Source organism: Rhinoderma darwinii, chromosome 4 (assembly GCF_050947455.1).
Source record: "Rhinoderma darwinii isolate aRhiDar2 chromosome 4, aRhiDar2.hap1, whole genome shotgun sequence".
In the NCBI taxonomy this organism is placed as follows: domain Eukaryota; kingdom Metazoa; phylum Chordata; class Amphibia; order Anura; family Rhinodermatidae; genus Rhinoderma; species Rhinoderma darwinii.
In genome coordinates, this window is record NC_134690.1 from 308184074 (window position 1) to 308207859 (window position 23786).

The following is a 23786-nucleotide window of genomic DNA, read 5'->3' on the forward strand; positions in this document are numbered from 1 at the left end:
TCCCTCGTTATTCCATAACCAATTAAGCAGGTAAAGGGTCTGGAGTTGATTCCAGGTGTGGGATTTGCATTTGGAAGCTGTTGCTGTGAACCCACAACATGAGGTGAAAGGAGCTCTCAATGCAAGTGAAACCGACCATCGCTAGGCTGAAAAAAAATGAAGAAATCCATCAGAGAGAAGCACAAATGTCAGGAGTGGCCAAATCAACAGTTTGGTATATTCTTAAAAAAAAGAAGAAAAAAAAAAGAGCGCACTGGTGATCTCAGGAACTCCAAAAGGCCTGGACGTCCACGTAAAACAAGAGTGGTGTATGATCGCAGAATCCTTTCCATGGTGAACAAAACCCCTTCACAACATCTACCCAAGTGACGAACACTCTCCTGGAAGTAGGTGGATCAGTATCTAAGTCCACCATAAAGAGAAGACTTCATGAGAGCAAATACAGGGAGTTCACAAGGTGAAAACCATTAATCAGCCTCAGAAAGGCCAGATTAGACTTTACCAAACAACAAGTAAAGAAGCCGCCCAGTTCTGGAACAGCATGAAACTAAGATCAACCTGCACCAGAATGATGGGAGGAAGAAAGTATGGAGAAGGCTCGGAACGGCTCATGATCCAAAGCACACCACATCCTGTGTAATACATGTATAGCATACATGGCTGCCTGGCACTGGGTCACTAGTGTTTGTTGATGATGTGACTGAAGACAGAAGCGGCCGGATGAATTCTGAAGTGTTCAGGGATTTACTTTCTGCTCAGATTCAACCACATGCAGCAGGTGATTGGACGTCGCTTCACAGGACAGATGGACAATGACCCAAAACATTCTGCGAAAGCAACCCAGGAGTATATAAGGCAAAAAAGTGGAATATTCTGCAATGACCGAGTCACCAGATCTCAACCCGATCGAGCTGCATTTCTTTAGCTTAAAGGGAATGTGTCGCTAGAAAAATTTTTTTTTTTTTTTTTTAGTCAAACTGTTAGTATATAAATGATTAAACATTGTTCTAATTTTTTAACATTTTTTCACAAGTCAGGAAATATTATAAATTAGATTCTAATTTATAACATTTCCATGTGCTGGTCACTAGAGGGAGAAATTCCCAAAATTGCAGCATTGGCATGTGGTAAAGCAACCTCATTGCTTTATGCTGCAAAATTGGAGAAGACACACTCGCTTTAGCGTCCTCAAACAATCCCCCCTCCTTTATCCTGGCTAGTGCCAGGAGAAAGGAGGGGGTTGAATGTTCAAACCTCCTACACTGTGTGTCGCCATTTTTTGAGCGAATGTACAGTGTAGGAGGATTAGATACAGTGGTAAATACTCAGTATAACACGAACATACACAAACATAACTTACCTGCTCCTGCCGCCGCCGCTCCGTCCGCTCCTAGTCCTTGCTTCTGAACATATGGACGGAAGCCGGGACCGGAAGTAGTCATCTTACTGTCCGGCCGCGACTTCCGGTCCACATGAAAATGGCGCCGGATGTCGCTCGGCGGAAGACCTTCCTTTTGGACTGTGTGGGAGCGGCGCATGTGCCGCTCCCACACAGACGGCGTACGCTATAGTGAATGGAACGGCTCCCGTTCGCATTCTCTATGGGGATGTATGTGCCGTATTCCATCTCTGTATGTGTCGTTAATCGACACATACAGAGATGAAAATAAAATTGCAGCCCACATAGTGAAGTGAAGTAAAAGTAATAGTAATAAAAAAGTACAACACAAAAACACAAATAAATAAAATTTATTTTAATAACATACTAAAAGCAATAACATATAAAAAAAAAATATTTGCGCGACACCTTCCCTTTAAAGATTAAAGGTTCTCTTTAATCTGTGTCAATATTGCAGGATGCGATCAGGTGGCCCTGTAAATATAGGAGGTGTCCATTTGCAATAGAAATGAATGGATGAGTATTTTTATCTGCAATTATGGTCCGTAATGGAGTGTGAGGTGTGTGCCAATATACAGAGCTTTACTAGACTATTCTGCTGCCTTAAAGGGAATGTGTCGCGAATTAAACCTTTTTTTTTTTAAGTGTTGTTACTTATTGCTATTATATTTTTTACGTTTTTTGCTGTATTTTTTTTTTCTTCCATATGGTGGAAAGTATTAAAAATTAAATAATAATTTCACATATTTTCATTGACTCCTATGCCCTGTAGCTGCCGTATTCCATCTCTGTATGCGTCGTTAATCGACACATACAGAGATAAAAAAAAAATGGCAGCCCCCATAGAGTAAAAGAAAGAAAAAAAGAAAAAGAAAAAGTACAACACAAATAAATAAAATTTATTTTAATGACATACTAAAAGCAATATTATATAGAAAAAAATAATTTCGTGATCATCCTACCATATATCCAACTTTACAGGTGTTTAGAAAGGTGCGGAGTAGAGAGGGAATATCACAACTGTTATCACCCCTCACTCCGGTTTTGGGTAACCCGGAATTTGGCCCAGGTCTGTCAGATCAGACCTTTAAGATATGGGTACAGCAGGGGCATTTTAGAGTAAGTCATTTTTATAGGGGCAATGCATGGCTGCATGAAGAGCTTTCCCAGCCAGAGGGTCTCCCGGACGCGTCCCAATGGCAGGCGTTACAATTGACTCATTACTTGTCAAGACTACCTACACCGGCTTCCTATGACCGAGCTCTATCTTCCTTTGAAACTTTGTGTTCTCAAACGGGGCATGTGAGACGGGCCCTGTCCAGTCTTTACTGCGTGCTGCTCACTCCTGCTGAGGATTTCATCCCACCATATATTACGAAATGGGAAAGAGATCTTCAGATTACTCTAACACAAGAGCAAAGGGAAAAGATCATGCTCCTCACACATAAGACGTCTATTAGTAACGCCTATCAGGAAACCAGTTTTAAAATACTATCCCGTTGGTACAGAGTCACACATGTGCTACATAAAATGTTCCCGGATGTTTCTCCTTTATGTTGGAGATGCGGCAGAGAAGAGGGAACGCTTTTACATATATTCTGGAGCTGTGAGAACCTTCGCACCTATTGGTCAGAGGTTCAAGATATCATTCTGGAGATCACAGGAATCTCGCTGGGAGATGATCCGGCATGGATTTTGCTGCACCACCACGATATACCTGTGGGGCGCTACAGGAAGATGTTAGTGAGACATTTGTTGAACGCAGCTAAGGCTTGTATTCCGGGGGGTTGGAGATCCTCTGAGCCTCCTGTGACTAGACAATGGCTGGAGCGCATTCACGAAATTCGGAGAATGGAGGAGTTGCTCCATTCCGCACCCGAACGAGCAACGCAGTTTCAGAAAACCTGGTTCTATTGGTTTGACTTCTGCAAGTCGGACAGATACAAGAGGGCCATGGGTGAACTGATTAGTGGAGAACCAGGGAGCTCTTGAGTTCTCTCTGGTCTGTGATGTGCTGTGGGGGGGGGGGGGGGGTGAGAGTGAGGGGAGAACATCTCCCCTTCTCCCTCTTAAGATTTTCCCTATACCCCCCCCCCCCCCTTCCTTTTGTCCTTCTACCCTTCGTTTACTTCCCTATTTGAATCAATCATTACTAAGAATTGACTGAGATGTGGGTGATGGAGGGGCGGATGAGGGTGTAATGCTGGTATTCCTGTCTTGCTATACTAATGCTTGTAGTGTATTGATGGTACTATGTTGGGAGGACTTTGATTGCATATTTACTTATTGTTGTTGAAATATAGGTTGAAATGATCGGCCCTCATGGGCTTTTTCTGTACCCATGTCACCCCCTTTTCTTTTTCTGTATCCCCATTTCTTTTCTTGAAAATAAAAAATTAGAAATATAAAAAACAAAAAAAACAAAGGAGGAAACCCAGCGTCTGGTGATGTCCATGGGTTCCAGACTTCAGGCCATCATTGCCTGCAAAGGATTCTCTACAAAGTATTAAAAAAAACATTTATGGTAATGTTAATTTGTCCAATCACTTTTGATCACCTGAAATGAGGAGGTTGTGTAGAAAAATGGTGGCAATTCCTAAACTTTTCACAGGAGATTTTTGTTTAACCCCTTGAAATAAACCTGAAAGTTTCAACTTCAATTGCATCTCAGTTGTTTCATTTCAAATCCAATGTGGTGGCAGCAAAACCCAAATCATGAAGATTGTGTCACTGCCCAAATAATTCTGGACCCAACCCACACACCCACCCACACAGCAAACACTCTGAACAAGCATAGCTGCAGTGTAAAGAATGGGGGTGGGACAGAGCAAGAGTATTGAACTACAGCGAAGCTGGAGTCATTGATCATATCCAAGCCCTTATGAAGATTAGTCTAAAATGATGAAGATCAAAGTTATAATATACATTTTTTTTTTATTTGAAAAAATTAACAAATCTTCACAGAATAAAAACAGGAAGCGGATCATAAACTCAGCAGAACAATTAGAAGGTCGGCCAAATCAGGTTTCATTAGCGGTTGTGTCCAGCGTCTTTGTTAGCGGTTTTGTCCAGCAGTGCCGCCTTGTGGTCATTTTCTGTGCTACATCCTGGACCCCTAAAACCCATTACATAGCTGGACAGAAAAACGACTGCACTACCACCCTGCAAACTGCAGTGGCAGCCATATTGGTTGTAACAACTTTCCCATGAACAGATAAAACAAAGAAAAAAACTCCACTGTAACCAGTGTCAGGAGGGGGCGCTAAAGCCGGTTTACTCTTCCAAACTGGATCTTTTATGCAATGGTAAAACTTGTATTTCCCAATAGATTTTCTCCATTAATATAAAACTATTTACACGTGATCATTCTTCATCAAATCTTGAGAGATAAAACGGCAGCGTTATCACAGTTCATACGGGATGCCTCGGATTCTCCGTGCGAGCTGCATGTCCTTCACAAAGAGAGTGCCCCTATTGGCCTGGTGACTGAAGAGGTAAGAATCTTCAAAGAGACTCACGAGGAAGTCCTCAGCTGACTGTGGATACAGAAGAGCATTAGTCCCTCTTAAAGTGACAGCACTCCCGGTATAATTTACTACACAGCTCGAAGGACTGATCAGATTTCACTTTTATGAGCTGTTAGCTAGAGTGATGGTGGGGGGGGGGGGGGTCTGGCCTCTGGAACTCCCACAATGCATCACAACCCCTATGCAAATGTCCCGCTAGGGCATATGGATGTGTTAGAGGGGGCGGGGGCTGAGTAGTGAATCACTGCAAAGAGCAGCTCCCTCTCTGGTTGACCCATGCGTTACATGGACAGTGCATTGTATGAGATACTGACCTCTTGTAGCGCCATAAGTGCGGTGCTTTGCCAGTAGTAAAACACGCCGCGGGAATACTTCAGGCAGATCTCTCTCACCTGCAAGAATAAAAGGGGAATATCACTGACAATAAAGAGGAGCAGCCGCAGAGGACACATCCACTCACCAGGCGGAAAAACGGGGTTTTCTGAATGAGCAGATTGGTTGATTTTTGGTACTTTCTTATTTCCATCAGCGTACGGGCTCCTGGGCGGTAGCGTCTTCTTCGTTGTGTGCTCGGTCTGTGACTTGTTTCCCCACTACCTGTAAGAAAGAAATCCATAATCATAGCTGAAAATGAATCTCCCGCTACATGGAAATTCACTGTCTGGCCGGGTTCACACGTAGCGTAAACACGGCGGATTTTCTGCAACCGATTTCATTGCGGAAACTCCACAGCGTAATACAGAAGCAGAAGAGTGGAGGAGATTCAAACAAATCTCATCCAGACGCAGCGGAAAAAAACCGCCAAACTTACCCAGATCTCTCTGCTCCTGCGTTCAACCCGGCCTCCAGGGATGATGTCTCATCCCATATGACTGCTGCAGAACATCAGAGGGACACGTCACCATGGCTACGGGTAAGTATGGGTTTTTTTCTACCTTCTATGGACATTCCAGCCGAAAAACTGCAATTTTTCAGCCAGAATTACCTCCGGTGCCCAGGGCCAATACGCTGTGTACTTTTACGCCGCGTATCTGCACTGTGTGAACATGGCCTATTACCTTAATGTCCCCCAAGGAACATCAGGTAAACAGATTTAAAACATAACATGCTACCTGCAGCCACCACTAGAGGGAGCTCATTGTATATGGTTGTACATTGAACTTGGTAACAAAACAGTATGCAGTGAGCTCCCTCTAGTGGTGGCTGCAGGGAGACAAAATTATACCATGTAACTGTCTACGCAGGAGATTTAGAGCTCCGTTTCAGAAAACTGTGCTCACACTGCTGTAAAACGACATTAAGAAATTAATCAGCACAGAATGTTGGACCAAAAAATGATATAAATGTGGACGTTCAAATTTTAAATACTTTTCTATGACTGATAATTTGGGGTCCATCAAGTCCTATTGATACCTGATTAAAGGGGTTGTACCACGAAAATAATTTTTCACCTATCCACAAGATAGGTGATAAATGCCGGATCGCTGCGGGTTGTTAACAAGAGTGCGGGTCCCAGAGTGGTGGTCACTCAAGTCATTCTATATGGCAGTGGTCCCCAACCTATTTTGCACCGAGGACCGGTTTGATGCAAGAACATTTTTGCTGGGACTGGCGGAGGGGGGTGGGTGGAGGGGTTAGAGTCAGTTCACACATTACGTAAATACGGCATATACCTGTATTATAATGCGGAAAAATCGGCAGCATAATACAGTAGCAGCAAAGCGGATGAGATAAAACACGTCTCATCCACACGCTGCATAAACGGAGTAGAAAAAAGGCTCAGAAATTGACGTCACAACATCGCGCCTGCCTGCGCGGAGCCGCTCACGGCAGAGTGCATAATTGGGCAAGGAGCAGTCAAACTTGACTATTTCCGGCGATCCCATAGGGAATGAATAGAGCGGTCGGACTGCAGGTTGGAAATTCTTAGATCCCTCATTTCATAATATATCTTCATGGGTGTGAGATGTGTTCTCAGATTCCCTTCCCAGGGCCATATAGTAACGTGCTTCCTGCAACCACCACTAGGGGGAGACGATTGTGCACATGCATACAGCTCCTGTTGTGCCTATATAAATCAGTCCTCAGTTTGCTCCCCCTAGTGGCGGCCTTGTGCTACAGAAATTTCTGTATGTAACAGATTTTTACCTGCATAGAAACGAACCCTCTAAGATATAAAGCTGAGAAACGGATTACAATCTAGTATTACACGACCCGAGGTTATCTGGAATTCATTTTTAAAATAAAATATATAATGAGAGTGATAAGATGATCAAGGTGCAACTTTCTCTTACTTGGCGGAGATTGAGGAGGAGCTGCAGGTTTCTTCTGCGGCTGCGCCGACTTCCTGCGGGACGAGCTTTTCTGGGGTGGTTTCATGATGATGTAAAACGCTGCTGAGAGACATACAATCAGTTAAGCGGATAAGAGACGGTGACAATTCAGCAGAATCACAGGTGACGTAGGATAAACTGAGCGGTTTTATACTGACTGATGCCACCAATGCAAGTGACAAGAAAGTGATGACATTGACGGTGAAGATATGAGATTGCCGGATGTCAGTAATTAACGCACGCTGCATCAATGAATACAATAGATCCTCGTGGCATCAATTACCAGAACAGCGACATCAATGATCTATTTAATAATGCGGCAACAGAAGAGCTACCCGCAGCAGATCCCGCAAGCAATGGGCAGATGTTTGCAGACGTAATGGAGCCGTCTTTTCAGGCGTGATTCGAGGCGTAAAACGCCTGAAAATAGGTCGTGTGCACAGAACCTTACAGAGAATCCGTAATCCAGACAAAGGTGGGAAATTTAAAACTGGAGCAAAGGAAAAGTGGAGCAGTCGTCATGGAAATGAAAGGCCGCAGCTGGAGGACGATGAGCTGCAACAATGCAGTACAAATATACAGAAATAAAACATCTAATAATCCATATGATCTCTAGACACGCAGCAGCGAAAATGTACCGTCAGCCCCCCACTCCCAGTAATGACCGTCAGCCCCCCACTCCCAGTACTGACCGTCAGCCCCCCACTCCCAGTAATGACCGTCAGCCCCCCACTCCCAGTAATGACCGTCAGCCCCCCCACTCTCAGTAATGACCGTCAGCCCCCCACTCACAGTAATGACCGTCAGCCCCCCCACTCACAGTAATGACCGTCAGCCCCCCCCCACTCCCAGTAATGACCGTCAGCCCCCCACTCACAGTAATGACCGTCAGCCCCCCACTCCCAGTAAAGACCGTCAGCACCCCCACTCCCAGTAATGACCGTCAGCCCCCCCACTCCCAGTAATGACCGTCAGCACCCCCACTCCCAGTAATGACCGTCAGCCCCCCCACTCCCAGTAATGACCGTCAGCCCCCCCACTCCAGTAATGACCGTCAGCCCCCCACTCCCAGTAATGACCGTCAGCCCCCCACTCCCAGTAATGACCGTCAGCCCCCCACTCCCAGTAATGACCGTCAGCCCCCCACTCACAGTAATGACCGTCAGCCCCCCCACTCCCAGTAATGACCGTCAGCCCCCCACTCACAGTAATTACCGTCAGCCCCCCACTCACAGTAATGACCGTCAGCCCCCCACTCACAGTAATGACCGTCAGCCCCCCACTCCCAGTAATGACCGTCAGCCCCCCACTCACAGTAATGACCGTCAGCCCCCCACTCACATTATAATGACCCCTCAGTAAAGCCACCATCAGCCTCCATCCCCCCAGTAAAATGACCATCAGCCCCCTCCAGTAAAGCCACCATCAGCCTCAGTCCCCCCGCCCCCCGATAAAATAACCATCTGCCCCTCTAGTAAAGGGACCATCACAGACAGAAAGTGTGATTACCCCTGGGGAAGGAATAAATAAGGAGGTATAAGAACAACAACTCCCAGCATGTCCAGGATGTTATGTGATATCAGAGAAAGTTTACAGGAGGAGGTATAAGAGGACTACAACTCCCAGCATGTCCAGACAGTATGGGATATCAGAGGACATTACAGGGAGGAGGTATAAGAGGAGAGGACTACAACTCCCAGCATGTCCAGACTTAGTATGGGATATCAGAGGACATTACAGGGAGGAGGTATAAGAGAAGAGGACTACAACTCCCAGCATGTCCAGGCTGTTATTATGGGATATCAGAGGACATTACAGGGAGGAGGTATAAGAGGAGAGAACTACAACTCCTAGCATGTCCAGGCTGTTATTATGGGATATCAGAGAGGACATTACAGGGAGGAGGTAGAAGAGGAGAGGACTACAACTCCCAGCATGTCCAGACTGTTATTATGGGATATCAGAGGACATTACAGGGAGGAGGTATAAGAGGAGAGAACTACAACTCCTAGCATGTCCAGGCTGTTATTATGGGATATCAGAGGACATTACAGGGAGGAGGTATAAGAGGAGAGGACTACAACTCCCAGCATGTCCATGCTGTTATTATGGGATATCAGAGGACATTACAGGGAGGAGGTATAAGAGGAGAGGACTACAACTCCCAGCATGTCCAGGACGTTATTATGGGATATCAGAGGACATTACAGGGAGGAGGTATAAGAGGAGAGAACTACAACTCCCAGCATGTCCAGACTGTTATTATGGGATATCAGAGGACATTACAGGGAGGAGGTATAAGAGGAGAGAACTACAACTCCCAGCATGTCCAGGCTGTTATTATGGGATATCAGAGGACATTACAGGGAGGAGGTGTAAGAGGAGAGAACTACAACTCCCAGCATGTCCAGGCTGTTATTATGGGATATCAGAGGACATTACAGGGAGGAGGTATAAGAGGAGAGGACTACAACTCCTAGCATGTCCAGGCTGTTATTATGGGATAGCAGAGGACATTACAGGGAGGAGGTATAAGAGGAGAGAACTACAAATCCCAGCATGTCCAGACTGTTATTATGGGATATCAGAGGACATTACAGGGAGGAGGTATAAGAGGAGAGAACTACAACTACCCACATTCCCCTGGCTCCATTTCTCACACAACTGCTAAGAAAGTAAAGAAAACCGCACTTACCCTGCCCAGTGTTAATGGCTCCTCTCCCTCCGTCAGGCTTCTAGTGGGAAGCTGTGGGCGGTGCTTGTAACAGACGTCCGCGCGTCACGCCTGCTACAACGTCGGGGGCGGAGCTTGTAGCAAAAAAAAAAAAAAAAAAAAAAGTCAAAAAAAAATTCGATTATTTTTTTTTTTTTTGCCGTGGATGAGCCGCGGCACCCCTGAACAGCTCTCGGCACCCCGGTTGGGAACCACTGGTATAGATTATATAATAGCCCCACAATATAAAAGCCAAGAAAAACCAAAAGGCTCCCGCACTGCGTTCTTCCAGGTTATGTATCGCCCCCTTGTGGCTAATAGAAGAAGTACACCAAATGTTCAAACCATCGCTAAAGCCAACAAAACTATATCCTGATGTTTGATCTCCCACAATCTATAATAATAATATAACCGCGCGGTCTCAATGACGTCATCAAGACCTCGGCTGTAAAGAAAAGCCTGTTTATACCCCTGGGTTCCAGGATGGGTCTATTTTAGGCTCGATGGGTTTCTATCAAGTTCTATAGAAAATGCTTAGAAACGTTGTGATATTAAAAAAAAAACTTTTATTGACATTAAGACCCCTTTACCAATGCCGATAATCATACGAGCGCTTGTTTTCGATCACAGGCAGCGACGATCAGACGATAAACCACTCATTGGTCAGCTGATCACATCTTTTATGCATCCCAAAAAATCCTCGTTGTCCACAGCGTACAAATGGGATGTGCTGCCGACAATACGTAAACTGTACGAGCACGGACCATCGTATTAACCATCGCTCATCCCCGTACAGCGTGCGTCGGCTCGTGTAAATGAGCACCGAGTCACTGGATACATCGTTGATCGTGCAAGTTCCATCTAGTGAAAAACTGTAAACAGGGAGGAGGGGGATGCAGCTGCAGTTTCTTATGCCCCACGCACGCGACCGTATTTTTCATCAGTAATTACAGCAGGGACTCTCCCATAGAAGTCTATGGGCGCTTCCGTAAATATGGGCGGCTATGGATACGCATCCGTACTCTGACCATATTTATGGAAGCGTTGCTATGCAACATGCTGATGACATCATTTGCATCCTCCCTCTTTTTTTTTACGGATCCGTATATACCGATGCAATATGGACAGTTTTCCGGGATAGATGAAAATACGGTCGTGTGCATGGCGCCTTACTTGGTGTTGCAATGATGGGGGAGGGGTAGCGGCTGGTACTTGCTAGTTATACTATTACTGATATACTCATTAAAGGGGTCTTCGCATCAGACACATTTATGACGTATACATAGGATGTCAGAAAGATGAGGGTCCCACCTCCGGCTTTGTCTGATCTGTTTCCGTAACTCCCATAGTAGTGAATGCGGGTCCCAGAGGTGGAACCCCAATCTACCTGACATTTATGACATATCTGCTCGTTTGCTCCGGTCACACGGAGCTATGGATAACACGGAGCTATGGATGACACGGAGCTATGGATAACACGGAGCTATGGATAACACGGAGCTATGGATGACACGGAGCTATGGATGACACGGAGCTATGGATGACACGGAGCTATGGATGACACGGAGCTATGGATGACACGGAGCTATGGATAACACGGAGCTATGGATGACACGGAGCTATGGATAACACGGAGCTATGGATGACACGGAGCTATGGATGACACGGAGCTATGGATAACACGGAGCTATGGATAACACGGAGCTATGGATGACACGGAGCTATGGATAACATGGAGCTATGGATAACACGGAGCTATGGATAACACGGAGCTATGGATGACACGGAGCTATGGATGACACGGAGCTATGGATGACACGGAGCTATGGATGACACGGAGCTATGGATGACACGGAGCTATGGATGACACGGAGCTATGGATAACACGGAGCTATGGATGACACGGAGCTATGGATGACACGGAGCTATGGATAACACGGAGCTATGGATAACACGGAGCTATGGATAACACGGAGCTATGGATAACACGGAGCTATGGATAACACGGAGCTATGGATAACACGGAGCTATGGATAACACGGAGCTATGGATGACACGGAGCTATGGATAACACGGAGCTATGGATAACACGGAGCTATGGATGACACGGAGCTATGGATAACACGGAGCTATGGATAACACGGAGCTATGGATAACACGGAGCTATGGATAACACGGAGCTATGGATAACACGGAGCTATGGATAACACGGAGCTATGAATAACACGGAGCTATGGATGAGGGCGAGCGGTCGTTACTCCGATCGCTCGTCCCCAAACGTTATTATCATGTCGGCAGCGCGTTTTTCTGTTTACACAGGGAGATGCGCTGCCGACAACAATAATATTTCACTTTTTTAAAACGATACGACCAGCAGATGATTGGGTGTTTGCTCGTTCATCTGCGGATCGCTGCCCTTTTTACAAAGCGCAATTATCAGCAACGAGCGTTATATGAACACTTGTCTGCCCGATAATCGTCCTGTGTAAAGAACATTTTAGGCTAAGTTCACACTGAGTTTTTTGACGACTTTTTTTTACGCGGAAACCGCACCGCAAAACTCGTCAAAAACTGACCTATAATGCCTCGCGAGAAAAAGAAGCGACATGACCTATCTTCGGGCGTTTATGCCTCTGACCTCCCATTGACTTCAATGGGAGGCAGAGAAAGCGTATTTCGCGGTGTATTATGCCCGCGGCGCTCAATGGCCGCGGGCGAAAAACGCAGCGAAAATCGGCGTGCAGGGAGAGGAAAATGTGCCTCAAACTTCCAAACGGAATTTTGAGGCAGATATTCCTCCTGCAAAAAACTCTGTGTGAACATAGCCTTAGACTCATGTCCTGGTTACTACACTTCAGTGGAAAGCTACCGGCAGTCGCCACTAGGGGGAGCTACTGTAAATGTATTTATATTGTGCTAACTGACGTTAACCCCTTAGTGACCATCCCATTTTAGGCCCTAATGACCGAGCTATTTTATTCGTTTTTCTATAGTCGCATTCAAAGAGCTCTAACTTTTTTATTTTTTCAGCACGCCACAGGTGTCTCATATATTTTATTAGAAATGGGCAGTGAAAATGAAAAATGACATTATTTTCCAATAAGACGCAGCATTAGTTAAAATTTTTTCATTTTCTCAACAAATAATGGAGAAAAAGCACCGTAACATTTGTAAAGCAACTTCTTCAGAGTAGGGAAATACCCCACACGTGGTCATAAACTGCTATTTGGACACACAGCAAGGCTCTAAAGGGAAGGAGCGCCATTTAGTATTTGGAGTGGAGATTTTATAAGATTCGTTTTTTGACACCATGTTGCATTGAGCTATTGTAATGGCAGGAAGGAGGTGAAGGGAACAAGTGAGCCCTAATCTACCCACCGCCCTGTCCCTGCCTACTTGCAACGACCCGCCCTAGGCGACGGGGTACAACTTGGCGGCGGTCCCTACGCTGTCTAAGTGCAAGGGAGACAAACAGGGAACACGCAAGGGAATACATTAGCCCACGGAACGCCGCGAGGAAACGGAGGGTTAATGAGCCAGTCAGGATCAGGAAGTAGTGGAGTATACAAACGGGAGCACGGAGCAGAAGCAAGCCAGGGGTAGAGCAACGCAGGATAAACGGAACTGAAGCAAAGCAGAAGCAGGCTGGAGCAAGGCAGCAGTGGGGCCAGGAATCCAAAAAGAATAACAAGCAAGGAGGAAGAGAAAACGGCAGGTATAAATGGACAGGGGGCGGAGCTAACTCTGACTGACCAGGCCGCGATAGGCTCTCCCACTCCTGAGCCTGCCACCCTGATTGGTGGGAGCAGGTGTCAGTCTCAGAGGTCTGGCCTCAGGTGTCGACTGATTAATCCTGGGAGTATACCCAGATGTAGTACCTGGCAGATCCTTTACAGTACTCCCCCTTTTATGAGGGGCCACCGGACCCTTACTAAGAGGACCCGGTTTAGTGGGGAAGAGAAGGTGGAACCTCCTTATCAATACCCCAGCGTGAACATCTCGAGCAGGTACCCAAGTCCTCTCCTCCGGCCCGTATCCTCTCCAATGGACCAGGTACTGGAGGGAGCCCTGGATCATCCTACTGTCCACAATCTTGGCCACCTCGAATTCCACCCCCTCAGGGGTGAGAACGGGAACAGGAGGTTTCCTCGAGGGGGACCAGGACGGGGAGCAGCGTTTCAGGAGGGAGGCATGGAAGACGTCGTGTATGCGAAAGGATGGGGGCAGCTCCAGACGGAAGGATACAGGGTTGAGGACTTCAATGACCTTATAAGGTCCAATAAATCGGGGAGCAAACTTCCTGGACGGGACCTTAAGGCGCAAGTTCCTTGACGACAACCACACCAGATCCCCGACGACAAACCGGGGGTTAGCAGAACGTCTACAATCAGCCTGAATCTTTTGTACGCTCTGGGACGCCTCTAGGTTCTTCTGAACCTGGGCCCAGACTGTGCACAGTTCCCGATGAACGTCCTCTACCTCGGGATTATTGGAACAACCAGGGGAAACGGAGGAGAACCTAGGATTAAACCCGAAATTACAGAAAAACGGGGAGACCCCTGACGAGTTACTGACCCGGTTATTCAGGGAAAATTCGGCGAGGGGAAGGAATGAGACCCAATCAAATTGACAGTCAGAAATGAAACACCTTAAATATTGTTCCAGGGATTGGTTAGTCCTTTCCGTTTGGCCATTAGTTTCGGGATGGAAGGCGGAGGAGAAGGATAGATCAATCTCCAACTTTTTACAAAAAGCTCTCCAAAATAAGGAAACAAATTGTACCCCTCTGTCCGAAACTATATTGACCGGGGCCCCGTGGAGACGCAGAATGTGTTTCACAAACAAAGAAGCTAACGTCTTGGCGTTAGGTAGTTTCTTAAGGGGCACAAAGTGGCACATCTTGCTGAAGCGGTCTACTACCACCCACACCACCGACTTGCCCTGAGATGGAGGCAAATCGGTGATAAAATCCATGGAGATATGGGTCCAAGGTCTCTGGGGAATGGGCAAGGAACGTAGTAAGCCCGCAGGTCGGGACCTAGGGGTCTTGGACCTAGCACAGACCTCACAAGCGGCGACGTAAGCCCTAACATCTTTAGGCAACCCAGGCCACCAATAGTTTCTGGTAATGAGGAGTTTGGTACCCAAGATGCCAGGATGACCAGATAGAGCGGAGTCATGGTTTTCCCTGAGTACCCTTAGCCGGTATTGCAGGGGGACAAACAGTTTGTCCCCAGGGAGGTTCCCGGGAGCTGAACCTTGATCAGCTGCGATGTCAGACGCTAAGTCAGAATCAGTGGCAGAAACAATTATACCAGGGGGTAAAATACAAGCAGGATCCTTCTCAGAAGGAGGATTAGCCATGAAACTACGTGACAGTGCATCAGCCTTAATATTTTTGGACCCAGCCCTATAGGTAACCAAGAAATTAAATCTGGTAAAGAACAGTGCCCAACGAGCTTGTCTAGGATTAAGCCTCCGGGCAGATTCTAGGAAAACCAGATTCTTGTGGTCAGTAAGGACCGTTACCTGGTGTCTGGCCCCCTCCAAGAAGTGACGCCACTCTTCAAAAGCCCATTTAATGGCTAAAAGTTTGCGGTTGCCAATATCATAGTTACACTCCGTGGGCGAAAACTTCCTAGAGAAGTAAGCACAGGGGCGGAGATGGGTGAGGGAGCTGGTACCCTGGGACAAGACGGCCCCCACTCCCACCTCGGACACGTCAACCTCCACAATAAATGGCTCCCTTTGGTTGGGCTGAACCAGCACGGGGGCCGAGATAAAGCACTTCTTGAGGGTCTCAAAAGCCTGGACGGCCTCAGGGGGCCAATGGAGGACATCAGCACCCTTGCGAGTGAGGTCCGTAAGAGGCTTAGCGACGACCGAGAAGTTGGCAATAAATCTCCTGTAATAGTTAGCGAACCCCAAAAAACACTGTAGCGCCTTCAGGGAGGCAGGTTGGACCCATTCCGCCACAGCCTGAACCTTGGCAGGGTCCATGCGGAATTCATGAGGAGTGAGGATTTGACCTAAAAATGGTATCTCCTGTACCCCAAACACACATTTTTCGGTCTTCGCAAACAGATTATTTTCCCGAAGGACCTGGAGGACCTTCCTGACATGCTCCACGTGGGAGGACCAGTCCTTGGAAAACACCAGTATGTCATCAAGGTACACTACAAGAAAATTACCCAGGTAATCTCTCAGAATTTCATTAATAAAATTCTGGAAGACGGCAGGGGCATTACACAACCCAAAGGGCATGACTAGGTATTCGAAATGACCTTCGGGCGTGTTGAACGCAGTTTTCCACTCATCCCCCTCTTTGATGCGGATAAGGTTATATGCCCCCCGTAGATCGAACTTAGAGAACCATTGGGCCCCCTGAACCTGATTAAAAAGATCCGGAATCAAAGGAAGGGGATACTGGTTCCTTACTGTGACCTTATTCAAGTTCCGATAATCAATGCACGGCCTAAGACCACCATCCTTCTTCCCCATGAAAAAGAAGCCAGCACCTACAGGAGAAGTCGAGGGGCGAATGAAACCCTTGGCCAGGCATTCTTGGATATACTCCCTCATAGCTTTACGTTCAGGACATGAAAGATTAAATATCCTCCCCTTAGGAAGCTTGGCACCAGGCACCAAATCGATGGCGCAATCGTAATCTCTATGAGGGGGCAACACCTCGGAGGCCTCCTTAGAAAACACATCAGCGAAGTCCTGAACAAACTCAGGAAGCGAGTTTACCGCCTCCCGGGGAGAAATAGAGTTAACCGAAAGACATGACATCCGGCAATTGGGATTATGCAGCTGCAACCAGGGAAGACCTAATACCAGATCGGACGATAATCTCTGCATCACCAGTACAGAGCACTGCTCCAAATGCATGGAGCCAACACGGAGTTCAAAAACAGGAGTATGCTGAGTAAAATAACCATTAGCAAGAGGAGTGGAGTCGATACCTACTACAGGGATAGGATAAGGTAAATCAATAAATGGCATTTTTAGAGACATAGCAAATTCCACAGACATGATATTAGCAGATGAGCCCGAATCCACGAAGGCACTGCCAGTGGCAGACCGGCCAGCAAACGAGACCTGAAAGGGAAGCAAAATCTTATTGCGTTTAGTATTAACGGGAAATACCTGTGCGCCCAAGTGACCTCCCCGATGATCACTTAGGCGCGGAAGTTTTCCGGCTGCTTATTCTTGCGCCTGGGACAGGTGTTCAGTAGATGCTTGTCGTCCCCACAATAGAAGCAGAGACCATTCTTCCTGCGAAACTCTCTACGTTGTGGAGGGGACATGGAGGCCCCGAGTTGCATAGGTACCTCCGAGTCCTCCGTGGAAGAGCGAGGAGACGGGACCTCGGGGGGAATCGCAGGGCAGTCAGAGGGGAAAACATTGAAACGTTCAAGCTGACGTTCCCTGAGACGTCGGTCAAGTCGTACTGCTAGGGCCATAACCTGGTCTAGGGAGTCAGAAGAGGGGTAGCTAACCAGCAGATCCTTGAGGGTGTCAGATAATCCTAACCTAAACTGGCACTTTAGGGCCGGGTCGTTCCACCGAGAAGCTACGCACCACTTTCTAAAATCAGAACAGTATTCCTCAACAGGTCTCCCACCAGGAGAGGTCACCAGCTGACTCTCGGCTAAGGCAGTCCTGTCAGTCTCGTCGTAAATGAGACCGAGGGCAGAGAAAAACCGATCAACGGAGGAAAGTTCAGGGGCGTCAGGAGCCAAGGAGAAGGCCCACTCTTGGGGCCCTTCCTGGAGTCGGGATATAATGATACCCACCCGCTGGTTCTCGGAACCTGAGGAGTGAGGTCTTAGGCGGAAATAAAGTCTGCAACTCTCCCGGAAGGAGAGAAAAGTCTTACGGTCCCCTGAGAACCGGTCAGGTAACTTGAGGTTGGGTTCTAAAGGTGAGGTGAGGGGTACTACAAAGGCAGCGTCAGACTGATTGACCCTCTGAGCCAGGGCCTGGACCTGTAGGGAGAGGCCCTGTATCTGCTGGGTCAGGGTCTCAAGGGGGTCCATGATAACGTCAGCGTAGAAGAAATGGTAGACTAGGTAAGGGCTTGTTATTAGCGCTTGTTATTATGTAATGGCAGGAAGGAGGTGAAGGGAACAAGTGAGCCCTAATCTACCCACCGCCCTGTCCCTGCCTACTTGCAACGACCCGCCCTAGGCGACGGGGTACAACTTGGCGGCGGTCCCTACGCTGTCTAAGTGCAAGGGAGACAAACAGGGAACACGCAAGGGAATACAGTAGCCCACGGAACGCCGCGAGGAAACGGAGGGTTAATGAGCCAGTCAGGATCAGGAAGTAGTGGAGTATACAAACGGGAGCACGGAGCAGAAGCAAGCCAGGGGTAGAGCAACGCAGGATAAACGGAACTGAAGCAAAGCAGAAGCACGGCAGAAGCAGGCTGGAGCAAGGCAGCAGTGGGGCCAGGAATCCAAAAAGTATAACAAGCAAGGAGGAAGAGAAAACAGCAGGTATAAATGGACAGGGGGCGGAGCTAACTCTGACTGACCAGGCCGCGATAGGCTCTCCCACTCCTGAGCCTGCCACCCTGATTGGTGGGAGCAGGTGTCAGTCTCAGAGGTCTGGCCTCAGGTGTCGACTGATTAATCCTGGGAGTATACCCAGATGTAGTACCTGGCAGATCCTTTACAGCTATAGTACCAGTACAGTGGTACCCCCCGAAAAATTACCCCATTTTGGAAACTAGATCCCTCAAAGAATTGATCTAGGGGTGTAGTGAGCATTTTGACCGCACAAGTGTTTTGCAAAAATGAGTAAACAATAGATGTTGCAGATTGAAAATGGCTTTTTCCACAAATATGCCATTTCAGTGCCCAATGTGTTGTGCCCAGCTTGTACCACCGTAGACACACATCCCATAAATTGTTAAGCGGGTTCTCCAGAATACACCATATGTGGTCATAAATTGCCGTTTGGGTACACTGCCAGGCTCAGTTGGACCACCATTTGGCTTTTGAAGCGCAGATTTTGCTTGGTGTATTAGTGGTATTTCAGCTTATAATGTGGGGGCATATGTGAACTGGGCGGAGTACATCAGGGTATATGTAAGCTGTGCGGAGTACATCAGGGTATATGTAAGCTGGGCGGAGTACATCAGGGTATATGTAAGCTGTGCGGAGTACATCAGGGTATATGTAATATGTGAGGAGTACATCAGGGTATATGTAAGCTGTGCGTAGTACATCATTATATATGTAAGCTGTGCGGAGTACATCGGTATATGTAAGCTGTGCGGAGTACATCAGGGTATATGTAAACTGTGGAGTACATCAGGGTATATGTAAGCTGGGCAGAGTACATCAGGGTATATGTAAGCTGGGCGGAGTACATCAGGGCATATGTAAACTGGGCGGAGTACATCATTATTGTAACGTCTATGGTCACGGCCCGTCGATCGGTCGTTAACCCCGACGGCCGTGGCCATGGACAGCTTACCTGCCTCCAGCGTCGTCCCCCAGTCAGGCGCCGGCCCTCTCTTCCAGATTCTGAGTGTCTCCGGCGGGTGCGCGCGCCCGCGCGTGCACGGCCTTAAAGGGCCAGTGCGCGCATTTTTGTAAAAAGCTGTAATCTGGCCCAGGCTATAAAAAGGGCTCTGCCCTCTTGCCCTTTGCCAGTTAGTTTTCCCGTTGTTCGTCTTACTTATGGTCTACCAGTGTCTTCCAGCCTCCCAGTGTACCTTGCTCCTGTATTCCGTATCCCGTATCCAGTTCCTGTGCCTACCAGCGTCAAGTGTCTTCTGCCACGCCAAGTGTCATCTGCCACGCCAAGTGTCTTCTGCCACGCCAAATGTCTTCTGCCACGCCAAGTGTCTTCTGCCACGCCAAGTGTCATCTGCCACGCCAAGTGTCTTCCGCTTCATCGGATACTGCCCGCCACGTCTGGCGCCACCTGTCACATCTGCCTCCATCCGTGCTGTAGCCACAGCCACCGCCGGGACTATTTCAGGTACCCAAAGCATTACTGTCTGCCATTGACTTCCGCATAGACTGTGACCTGGTCAGCTGCCTCCCCGCTACGGCGGTGCGGCCTAGTGGGTCCACATACCCTGTGTCCGTGACAATTATATATGTAAGCTGGGCGGAGTACATCAGGGTATATGTAATCTGGGCGGAGTACATCAGGATATATGTAAGCAGGGCGGAGTACATCAGGGCATATGTAAGCTGGGCGGAGTACATCAGGGTATATGTAAGCCGGGCGGAGTACATCAGGGCATATTTAAGCTGGGCGGAGTACATCAGGGTGTATGTAAGCTGGGCGGAGTACATCAGGGCATATGTAAGCTGGGCGGAGAACATCCGGGTATATGTAAGCTGGGCGAAGTACATCAGGGTATATGTAAGCTGGGCGGAGTACATCAGGGCATATGTAAGCTGGGCGGAGTACATCAGGGTATATGTAAGCTGGGCGGAGTACATCAGGGTATATGTAAACTGTGCGGAGTACATCAGGGTATATGTAAGCTGGGCGGAGTACATCAGGGTATATGTAATATGCGCGGAGTACATCAGGATATATGTAAGCTGTGCGTAGTACATCAGGATATATGTAAACTGTGGAGTACATCAGGGTATATGTAAGCTGTGCGGAGTACATCAGGGTATATGTTAGCTGGGTGGAGTGCATCAGGATATATGTAAGCTGTGCGGAGTACATCAGGGTATATGTTAGCTGGGTGGAGTGCATCAGGATATATGTAAACTGGGCGGAGTACATCAGGGTATATGTAAGCTGTGCGGAGTACATCAGGGTATATGTAATATGCGCGGAGTACATCAGGATATATGTAAACTGTAGAGTACATCAGGATATATGTAATATGTGCGGGTACATCAGGCTATATGCAAGCTGTGAGGAGTACATCAGGGTATATGTAAGCTGTGCGGAGTACATCAGGGTATATGTAAGCTGGGCGGAGTACATCAGGGCATATGTAAGCTGTGCGGAGTACATCATTGTATATGTAAGCTGGGCGGAGTACATCATTGTATATGTAAGCTGGATGGAGTACATCAGGGTATATGTAAGCTGGGCGGAGTACATCAGGGCATATGTGAACTGGGCGGAGTACATCAGGGTATATGTAAGCTGGGCGGAGTACATCAGGGTATATGTAAGCTGGGCGGCGTACATCAGGGTATATGTTAGCTGGGCGGAGTACATCAGGGCATAATAGGATGATGTAATAATGGGGTGAATGAATAATCCATGGATTGGTGTGGTACGCTTTGAACCAATCCTTTATACACAGGCCGGGTTTATTGGGTATTATGCAAAATATCTGTGCTCCAGTATTGCCTAATGTTTGACTTCTTCACTAGCCCTATAAGCCGCACAAGGCCCTAAAGTTTCCTCATCTCCGATGCATCTACAGGGTCCACCTGTGGGGTCCAGCAAATGACGATGTGGGATATTTAGTGAAATTCTACTGGACCTGAAAAATTAGTCTGGGTCGTCATTTAGCATCATTGCGTTTTGAGAGCCATAACGTGTTATTTTTCTGAGCTGTGTGAGGGCGCGTTTTTTGCGGAACGAGCTGTAATTTTTATTGGTTCCATTTTGGGGTACATGCGATTTTTTTATCACTATTTATTCCATTTTTTGGGAGATGAGGAAACAACAAAACAGCAATTCTAGCACTTTTCTTTGTTTTTTTTTTACAGTGTTCACCGTGCAGTATAAACAACATGTTAACTTTATTCTGTGGGGCGATACGATTACAGCGACACCAAATTTATATCGTTTTTTTACGTTTCACTACGTTCCCACAATAAAAATACTCTTTTCTAAAAAAATCATGTTTTAGTGTCGCCATTTTCTGACAGCCATAACTTTTTTATTTTTTAGTTGATATCGCTGCGGGATGGCTTCTTTTATGCGTGACGAACTGTAGTTTCTATTGGTACCATATTGCGTTACTTGCAACTTTTTGATCACTTTTTATTAAAAAAATTTTGAGACAAGATGACCAAAAACTAAAATGCTGTCATTGTTTTTTATTAAAAATGTTTACGGTGTTCACCGTGCGGTAAAAATAATGTGATATTTTTATAGATCAGGCCGTTCCGAACGCGGCAATACCTATTATGTATAGGTTTTTTTCATATTTTAATTTTTTTTCTAATAAAGAAGTTGATCAGGGAAACAGGGCAAGTGTTGTTTTTATTATTTATTTATTATTTATTAACTTTTATTTATTTATTTTTCTTTCACATTTTTTTTTACATTTTTTACTTTTTCTTTTACATTGACCTGGGGACTTGAAGATCTGGTCTTCTGATCCCCGGTACGATACACTGCACTACTTATGTAGTGCAGTGCATCGTAACTGTCATTCTTCATTTGACAGTTAGCGTATTAGGTCGTGCCTCGGGCAGGACCTAATAGGCTACCATACCTGGGCAACCAGGAAGCCTAGTAACGGCTTCCTGGTTGCCATAGCAACTATCGCCACCCGCGATCCATCGCGGGGCGCGCGGGGGGTACAGAGGGAGCTCCCTCCCTCTGTCAACCACTTCAATGTGGCGGACGTCATTGACAGCCGCATTGAAGGGGTTAAATGGCTGCGATCGGCGGTAACAGCCATCGCAGCCATTGCAGCGGCATGTCAGCTGTGTATAACAGCTGACAGCCGCTGAAGATAAACCGCGCACAGCTCCTGTGCTTGCTTTATCTGCAGGGCGTAACTGTACGCCCGTCTGCGGGAAATCACTTTGATTTCGGACGTACAGTCACGCCCAATCGCGGGAAGGGGTTAATAATCTTTATTTCACATTTATTACTTATTTCATTAGTCCCACTAGGGGACTTTACTGTGCGATCTTCAGATCAATGCTATAATACTTTGGTATACTTCGTATACCAGAGCATTATTGCCTGTCAGTGTAAATCTGACAGGCAATCTATTAGGACGTGCCTCCGGCGCGTCCTAACAGGCATATGTCCAGGGCAGAACTGGGGGCTTTTATCAAGCCCACGGCTGCCATGACAACCCTTCGGAGACCCGCGATTGCATTTGCGGGCCGCCGATGGGTGAACAAGTTAAATGCCGCGGTCACTATTGGCGGCATTTAACGGGTTAAACGGCCGCGATCGAAGTCAACTTCTATCGCGGGCATTGGAGCAGGAGCTCGGCTGTCATCAGACAGCTGAGCCCCGACTCCAGCCTGCACTGGAGACCCGTGCAGGACTTAGACTAGGCGAACGTGAAAAGGCGTCAGCCTAGCCTAAGGCTCCATAGTGATGAACGTGAAAAGGCGTATTGTTGGTCACTAAGGGGTTAATGGAGCTGTACGCACATGTATGCAGTGAGCCCACCAGCTAATAGTCGGCCATAGCGAAGAGACTGCTGAATAAACAACCTGCGACTAGAGACATGCTGGGCGTTATAGTACCACATAGCAGCAGACCACTACTGAACGTCATTACCGGAAAGAGCGCGTCCTGTCAGCGGAGCACACGACACACGAGAAAACCGCCTCTCCTCTCGGGTAATACCTCACGCCGGTCCTGCAGGTGTCGCTGTCCGCGGCCGCTTGGTCTCACGTTTTTTCCTCACTTTGAATCTAAACATCTGACCACGTCCAGTTCGCTCTCTGCTGTTACTTAGGAAACGGGGCGGAACCTATAACTGGCCAATAGCTGCTGGCCATTTTTTCTTTATTCAATAAACTTTATTGTACAGAACAATTTAGACAACCTAAAGCTGCTGCTCGCTGGCGTTCGCCACCGGGGTGCTTAGGGTGGCAGGAGGTCCTGCC

General features: G+C 47.3%; 1 protein-coding gene and 1 long non-coding RNA gene across 3 annotated transcripts in view; one reads left to right on the forward strand and one right to left on the reverse strand.

The window, feature by feature from the left end:
* The window catches only part of LOC142761180 (uncharacterized), a 233307-nt gene that overhangs the window by 62346 nt on the left and 147175 nt on the right, over positions 1 to 23786 (forward strand). The window lies entirely within an intron of this gene.
* Positions 4314 to 23786, reverse strand: part of LOC142761177 (histone H3-like centromeric protein A) — a 90817-nt gene continuing 71344 nt past the window's right edge. Inside the window, exons 2-6 of one of the 2 annotated variants that reach the window (XM_075864371.1) lie at positions 9955 to 10067; positions 7221 to 7319; positions 5387 to 5523; positions 5241 to 5318; positions 4314 to 4935 (exon numbers count right to left, since the gene is read on the reverse strand). In XM_075864371.1, the coding sequence (XP_075720486.1) occupies positions 4804 to 4935; positions 5241 to 5318; positions 5387 to 5523; positions 7221 to 7305 (432 nt within the window). In that variant the 5' untranslated portion in view covers positions 7306 to 7319; positions 9955 to 10067 and the 3' untranslated portion in view covers positions 4314 to 4803. Of the gene's footprint in view, positions 4936 to 5240; positions 5319 to 5386; positions 5524 to 7220; positions 7323 to 9954; positions 10068 to 23786 lie in introns of both variants that reach the window. The other variant, XM_075864373.1, reaches the window with a different exon arrangement.